The 8,582-nt window shown below is 43.8% G+C and overlaps 1 protein-coding gene across 1 annotated transcript in view; it reads right to left on the bottom strand.

Moving 5' to 3' along the window:
* TMEM171 (transmembrane protein 171) overlaps positions 1 to 6,785 on the bottom strand; it is a 12,201-nt gene extending 5,416 nt beyond the window's left edge. Inside the window, exon 1 of the mRNA XM_007943335.1 lies at positions 6,146 to 6,785. Within this exon, the coding sequence (XP_007941526.1) occupies positions 6,146 to 6,785 (640 nt within the window). The remainder of the gene's footprint in view (positions 1 to 6,145) is intronic.
* Between the last annotated feature and the right edge of the window lie 1,797 nt (positions 6,786 to 8,582).

Raw genomic sequence — 8,582 nt, 5'->3', positions numbered from 1 at the left:
GAGCCCTTTGGACAGAGAAGCAAAAACAGCCAACAACAACTGACCATTAACACACATGATGATATAACCCAGAAACCAACCCAGCTATGGTAGTATCCAAAGTAAATAAATCAACAGGATTGTAAACAGGGAACCAGAGAAATCAATTGACAAATGAAGACAACTATGAAACAAAAAGAGAGAAAAAACTGCATTGTTACAAAACTTCTAGGTGGTAAGAAAGTCAAGACAACTACAAGATAGAATGGACTGTTCTAAACTTGGGAAGAAAACTAGAAATCACAGGGTAACCTCAAAGAAAAATGACAAGCCTTCACATTAAAATAATAATAATAAAAAGGACCGACACAAATATTCAGCAAATACTAAGACAATAGCAACAAAGGAAGTGATAACATGATTCATAAACAAAATGAGCTCAGCACAGAAAATTATATGGAACAAAGAAATTGGCATCACAAAAAAGCACACAACAAAAATGACAGCAATAAATTCATATTTGCTGATAATTATATATCTGGCAAGGGACTTAGCTCTAAGATTTATGGAAAACTCCAACGCCTCAACACCAAAGGGATTAACAATCCAATTGAAAAATGGGCAGAATATATGAATAGAAACTTCACCAAGGAGGATATTCAGATGGCCAGCTAAGACATGAAGAGATGCTCATGATCATTGGCCAGCAGAAAGATGGAAATCAAAACAACAATGAGATACCGTCTCACCCCAGCACTGATGGCAAGGTTCAACGAGACAGAAAATAACAATTGCTGGCAGGGATGTGGAGAGATTGGGACTCTCATACACTGCTGGTGGGACTATGAAATGACACAACCACTATGAAAAGCAATATGGTGATTCCTTAGAAAGCTGGAATTGGAGATACCATTTGACCCAGCAATCCCATTACTAGATATATATCCTAGAGAGGTGAGAGCCAGGACAGGAACAGATATATACACACTCATGTTCATCACAGCACTATTTACAATAGCAGAAAGATGGAAACAACCTACATGTTCATCAGTGGAAGGGTGGATGACCAAACTATGGTACATACACATAATGGAATACTATGCAGCACTAAAGAATAATGTAGAGTCTGCAAAACACCACATAATATGGATGAACTTGGAGGACATTATGCTGAGTGAAGTAAGTCAATCACAGAAGGACAAATATAGTATTAGTTCGTTGTTGCAGAGAGTCAAGGAAAGGTTTATAAATGGAGGGAAATTTTCTTTGTTGGTTGCCAGGGGTGGGAAGGGAGAGGAGGGAACACGGAAAAAAAAAAAAAAATCCATTGACCCATGTCACTTTAGTTTTGTGTATTTCACTGTATATAAATTATATTTCAATAAAACGAATTTTAAAAAAAAGTCAGCTGTTGGGTAAAGTACCTTGTTCCTCAAACGCAATTCCAGTTTCTGAACAAATGACAAATAAGCTATGCTACAGCCCGTCATCCTTATCATCATAGTTGTGGCTTTTGTTGTTATTAGTTGCCACTGAATCAGCTCCGACTTATGGAGACCCCATGAACAAACAGTGTTGCCCGGACTTGTGCATTTTCATGATGATTGGTATGTTCCAATCCCTTGCTGTGGCCACTGTATAGGACAGTGGACAATGTTCTGTTATGATCCATAGGGTTTTCATTGCCTAATACTCAGAAGTAAATCACCAGGTCTTACTCTTCTTTGTCTGTCTTAGTCTGGAAGCTCTGCTGTAACATGTCCATCCTGGGTGATCTTGCTGGTATTTGAAACACCAATGGCATAGCTTCCAGCACCATAGCAACACAAGCCACCAGAGTACAATAAACTGACAGGTGGTGAAATTGTGGCTTATAGGCTTTCACAATCTTTTACCTACCAACACTTCACCTAAGCTTTTCAAATGGAAGTCCAACTCAAAGAAAAACTTGGTTTTCATTTCTGCTGCTACTGTTCACTCTAGAACACATATCCCTGTACTTCTGGGAGGAGAGACTAGGGACCAGATGCAGGTTCTAATTTGTATTCTGATCCCAGTACAAAATGCACCATGCAAGTTTTTGAGAACTTTCCAGACATGAGGCAGTACCATGATGTTGAGGTGTGAGGAAGGCCTGTGGAAAGCTGATGGCACCAATTTAGGAGGATTGAATGAAACGATTTGTGGCCAGGGATCAAATAGTGCTGGGCTCAGCTCTAATGCATCAGCAAAGGTGTTTTCTTTACATTCCACCAGCAACATGGCACTTCTATGTGTGTTTAAAGACATGCTCCCAACTGGCGATCTGACTTGTGGCTCCACTCCTACCTAAAGCCACAACCTCTTCCCCTGAGTTCTCGGAGCCCTTCAGAAAGTGCATTAACTCCACCTTTTAAAATATCTAAACTGGATAAGGCATAATGGTTGTCCCAGAATTCTCACTTAGTTTCTAAAAGATCTGAGCGGGCCAGAGGAATTATGGTTGGGTGCTCACTTTAATTACAAATTGCAGAATAAGGCACTTGCGAAATAAGCCTCTAAGACAGGCTAGTCACCTGTCAAAAACAAACAAGGAAATGTTCAAAGCAACCACAGTTATCTCCAAGACAAATCCAGTCTTCTGCCTAATCAGTTCCTGGAGCTCCCACACCTTGCCACCTGCTCTCCCTGGAGTGTCCCTGTTATAACCACCCTTTGGAACATGATGTCCTTTGTGAGGTGACAATATACACCCACTGAGGGAAGGCTGTCTCATACATCTGCTTGTGTCTCTAGCCCCCAGCACTGAGCCTGTGAGCAGCATGAATCCACAACGGGGATAGTAGCACTGCTTCTTAATTTATCAATTCTATGTGGATCTTCCTTTCTGGAATAGCAAAATTAGCAAAGAGCTGCCTGCCATCATCCCAATTCCCTAGGAAGGTCAAACACCAGACTTGACAACTGATAGACCATCTCTAAACTGTTTTGTGGTACAGTGGTTAAGGCATTTGGCTGCTAACAAAAAGGTCAGTAGTCTGAACCCACCAGCTGTTCTGCAGAAGAAAGCTGAGGCAGTCTGCTTCCATAAAGATTTACAGTCTTGGAAACCCAATGGGGATTGCTATGAGTCAGAATAGACTTCATGGTAGTGAGTTTGGCTTTGAGTTTTTATTGTGCTAAAAAGAAGACATGATTTCTAAAAAACTTAAACCTTATCCAGCAAAACCAAAGCAGAGACAAAGAAGGAGTTAGATTTTCACAGGATAGACAGAACTTGAATGGTGAAGTGAGAATTATTTTATACTACGAAGGGCCAACATCAGGATGGGTATGGGACTATCCAGAGGTCACTGTGCCCCAGCACCAGAAGCTCTGCTGCCTCCTCCACCCTGACTCCAGCCAGTTCCACGAGGTGGGCCAGAAAGTTCCCTGACAATAAACTCAAGAGCACATTTGAAAATGTCCCCAACTAAGTGGAAACATAAGATGATCCAAGGAAGGTATTTACTTGGACTCCATCTTGCTCCCCAAGGACTCTGAAAATCTGTAGCACTAGGTAAGCCCTTTGGTCCTCTAACAATTACCCAGAACCCTCGGTGAAGAGTGAAGCCAGAAGGGTTCTGTATAAGGGCCGTACAGTATGCATGCCCACTGCCCTGGGTTTAGATCCTGGCTCTGCCACTAGCTAGTTTCTGACCTTGGGCAAGTTATTGGACATCCTTATGCCTAAGTTTCTCTAAAATGGAGATAATAAGATTATCTGTCTAACTGTTTTGTTTTAGGAGTAAATAAATTTCACAGAGTAGCCCTCAAAGGACATATGCTGGCACAAGACTAAGCTCTACAAGTCAGAATCAACTCGACAACGAGTGCATGCCTCTGGTTGTTAAGTGCTGACCAGTAGATTTGGACTCATAGGTACCCCATGTGTCAGAGTACAACTGCCCCACAAGGTTTTCTTGGCTGCAATCTTTATAGAGCTGCTGAGTAGGTTTCAGTCAGCAGCTGAACTGAATAGCTTAACTATTATACTACCAGGGCTCCTTACATAAGTGTTCTTGTTGTTGTTGTAAGGTGTCGTCGGGTCAATTCCAACTCACAGCAACCCTACATACAACAGAACAAAACACTGCCCGGTCCTGCACTATCCTCACAATCCTTGCTATGCCTGAGCCCATTCTTGCAGCCACTGTCACTCTATTTCACTGAGTATCTCCCCCTTTTTCTCTGACCCTCGACTTTACCAAGCATGATAGACTTCTCATAAGTGTGAGCTGTTGCTAATATATAATTAATATTAATGCTGTTACACAAAAACACTTACATGCACAAATGAGTAAACGGGGAGCATCAATGTTGGGTCAACACCAGAAATGTCTATAAGTCTATCTCCCCTTCCTCATCAGGGCTGGCCCCAAACAAAGCCAGCAGCCCAGTTAAGTTCCCCCACACTGCAGCCCATGAAAGTGCTGCCATCAGGAGACAGCCCCAAATATAAGAAACATCTCACTTGTCCCACTTCTGCTCTGTACCTTCTATAGTTTCTGCTCCACAACCTTCTGGGCCTAGCTTTTTAGATGCCAAGACTGTTGCTTCAGACCTTTACCCTTTCTAAAGCAGGAAAATGAAAAGAGAAACTGAATTTTGTAAATAGGAGCCCTTGGATAGCACAGATGGTTAAGCACCTGATTATGAACTGAAAGATTGGCAGTTCAAACCCACCCAGAGCAAAGGCACCTCAGAAAACAGGCCTGATGATCTGCTTCTGAAGGTCACAGCTTTGAAAGCCCGATAACCCACTGCCATTGAGTTGATTCCAAGTCATAGTGACCCCCTTTGGGTTTCCAAGGCTCTAAATCCTTACAGAAGTAAATTGCCTCATCATCCTCCAGCAGAGAAGCTGGTAGGTTTGAACCACCGAACTTTTGGTTAACAGCCAAATGCCTTGCCCATTATATCACTACAGCTACACTGCACACATAGGGTTGCCATGAATTGGAATTGAGTCGAGAGGCAATTAACAGCAACAAAGCTTTGCAAATGAGTAGTAGTGGGGTTTTTCCTTGCGTGTGTGGAGCTACAGGGCTAGCGTTCTGTGGGGGCTGACTTGAAATGGCAATCTAGCTCTTCTGCACAATCTGGGGATTCCCAAAGGAGTTTCTAGGCATTCGATGGGGAAAGAAGTAACAAAGACTGATACATGTCATCTTCGTCTATGCCACTGTTTCCCAACTTCATCCCACCACTGCAGCCAAGGAGGAAGTTACAGAAGAGGACGAGTGATGCAGAAAACAGTGCAGAAGGCTGCTTCAAAGTGTCTGAAGGCTGACAGACTCAGAATCCTAGAATGTTAGCACTGGAAGGAATCTTAGAAATTCAATCCTTTTCCCACAGATGTATAAACTAAAGCCAAGAGAAGTTAAACTAAGGCCAGGAGAGGTTAAGGATTAGCCCAGGACAACCAGCCACTGAGAGTCCAGGGATAAGACCCACATGTCTAACCACCAGCAACGCTGTAAGGTTTCAGTGCAAGAATAACAGGGAAAGCAGGGTCAAGGGCGCTGGCTCACATACTTTGGAAATGTTATGAGGTGAGACCAGTCCCTGGCGAAGGACATCATGCTTGGAAGAGGAGAGAATCAGTGGAAAAGTAGAAGACCCTCACAAGATAGATTGAAAAAAAAAAAAAAAGATGGATTGACACAGTGGCTAACACAATGGGCTCGAACATAGCAACAACTGTGAGTATGGCACAGGACGGGGCAGTGTTTCATTGAGTGGTACACAGCGCTGCTATGAGTCGGACCTGACTCAATGGCATCTAACAATAACAGGGCCGCTTGGCAGGTAGCTTGTGACAGAAGTCTCTCAGGCTGCCTCCAAAGTTCTCTCTTTCTCCTTAATTTGCTGTATGATCTCACTGAAGTTCAGTATTTAATGTCCTAATGATTTTTGCTAAATACTGAGTTGCTGGGAGTGAGGAGAAATGATGAGAACAAGAACTGCTACCAGCTTAGCACAGCAGCAGCAGCAGCAGTGTGTGTGTGTGTGTGGTGTGTGTGCGTGTATATGTGTGAGAGAGAGAGAGAGAATGAGAACTGAGACCAAGACCAGGGCAGGCCAGTGGAGACTTAATGCAACAGCCACTGTGACATGAGCAAGCACATGCATGATGGCTACCCACCTACAGTGACCTGGACGGGCTCCATGCTCTGGCTCTGTCCTTCTTCATTTTCCGAGGCATCCTGGCCCACATTCAAGGTGTTTCGTTTCTTAACATGGGCAACAACAAAGAAGCATAATCCCACAAGTACAATCAAGGGCCCCATGATTTGCAGAGTCAGGAACCCACAGATCTGGTGTTCAGTGTCCATGGCAACTGTCTCATTCAGTGGCTCTTGCTCCCAGTCTGAGCCACATCCAGGGACCCAAATGCCCAGTATGCTGATCAGCAGGCCGCTTGTCAGGAAGAGAAACCCAAAGATGAGGCATTGGACAAACTGGCGACTCTCTCCACAGATGAAGGCTCGGTCTGGGTCTGCCTGGTTGCCTCGCTGCTGCCCCTCCAGGAACTGAAGTCGTGCCCGGGAACGGGCAAGGATCACAGCTCCCAGGCCAACCACGGCACAGGAGGGCCCGGCGACCTTCAGCACCAGGCTGCAGTTGACCAGAGCTTCATTTCGGCATGCTTGGAACCCAAAGATGGACAGCAGGACTCCCACACACAACAGGATGGCGCCAAAGACAAAGAGGAAGAAAATGAGCTTGCTGACATGCCTGTTGTGTTGGTCCTCAGTGGGCTCTGCAGCAGCCACAGGAGACATGGTCAGAAGCAGCCCCTTCCCTGAGGTGGGGTGGGATGTGTTTCCTTCCTGTTGATGCTTTCAACAGCCCTGCAAACACAGCCAAACACAAAATTAAAGTGGGTACAAGTGTTCCTGACCCACCCTGTCCTTTTGCTAGCCATTTCAGAAATCAAACAGGATGAAATCATAGAGGGACAGAACCTCATGCAACTGATACACTTTAGAATAATTAGTTGGCTTATGAGTCAGAACAAATGGCATGTGGAAACTCCTTAATAGGCAATTTTATGAAGATATTCAAGAAAAGGAAATGCAATCACTAAGCATCTGAGATAACAGAATCTTTGAAAAGCAAAACAACAAAAATAACTGGGAGTAGCTTTTCCTGTTATGAGCTTCACAAACTCACTTCCCCAAAAAAACAAAAAACAATGGCAAGTGAGGGAAGAACCAGAAGGATTATTTCTGATTCACAGATGCCTCACATTTCACTACAGCTGTTCTGAGCATTTCCAAGTCAGTAAATTTTCGTTCAGTAACTAACTTTCCACTTCCTGCCTTAGATTGTGGCAACTTTCCATTCCGTGCTTTATTCCCAGGCTACATCTACAGGAGACCCAAGCTCAGCAGGGTCAAATGAAGTTTCAAAGGGAAAGACAGTTCAAGAACACAGCATGTAACCGACTCATTCATTCATTCTGTCAAAATGAGATGCTTAGGTTCTCCATAGGCCCTGGGGCTGCCCTGCCTGAAATCAGATGGCCTACTTGTTTGGAGAGTCTGGCACAGTGGTCAAGGGGAGCCCCGTCTCCAAGGCAGGTGGGTTCCATCTTGCTTACCTTCCTCCACGGTGCCACTGCTTCCACAAAGAGGTTGAGGCTCAGTTAAAAATGAGCAGCTGAGGAGGGCTATCAAATGATATAACCACTGTGGAAAGCAGTATGGTGACTCCTTAAAAAGTTGGAATTAGAAATACCATTTGACCCAGCAATCCCTTACTAGGTATATATCCTAAAGAAGTGAGAGCCAGGACAAGAACAGATATATGCACACCCATGTTCATAACAGCACTAATTACAATAGCCAGAAGATGGAAACAACCTAGGTGTCCATCAACAGAAGAGTGGATAACCAAACTATGGTACATATGCACAACTGAATACTATGCAACACTAAGGAATAATGTAGAATCTGCAAAACACCTCATAACATGGATGAACTTGGAGGACATTATGCTGAGTGAAATTAGTCAATCACAGAAGGACAAATACTGTATTAGTCTGTTTGTAAAAAGTCAAGGAGAGGTTTATATATGGAAGGAAATTTTCTTTATTGGTTACCAGGGGTGGGAGGGTGGGAGGGAACACTGTTAGGTAGAGACAAGTATTGATTTGGGTAAAGAGAAGGGCAATGTACCAAATGTGAGTGATCAACACGGTGGCACTGAGCAAGAGGAAGACATAGAGAGGTGCACAGGAGGTACAGACAACAAAGATGAACCTTTTGCACATACAGTAATGCATTGTCAGTGATGGTAAACATTGATATATGGGTAGATAGATGGGTGGACAGGCTGAATGATTAGGTAAGTCTGTGCAGGGAGGATTGTGCTCATGACTATGGATATGGTTGACCGACAATGTTTCTACAAGTGTATTTTTATGTTCTGTAAGAATTCCTGTTGTGAGTTCCGGTAAGATGGTGGACTAGGCAGAAGGATAGCACAGACCCTCTTCAACAAAGAAAAGGGAAACCAATTAACACAGACACAGAAGATAATCGTGGACCCCTGAGCCTTGAAGGGAAGGATACAGA

The sequence above is a fragment of the Orycteropus afer genome, unplaced genomic scaffold (assembly GCF_000298275.1).
Source record: "Orycteropus afer afer isolate SDZICR_OR568_19922 unplaced genomic scaffold, OryAfe1.0 scaffold00104, whole genome shotgun sequence".
Classification (NCBI taxonomy): Eukaryota; Metazoa; Chordata; class Mammalia; order Tubulidentata; family Orycteropodidae; genus Orycteropus; species Orycteropus afer.
Note: the sequence above shows the minus strand (reverse complement) of the source record. Positions and strands in the feature narration are given on the sequence as shown.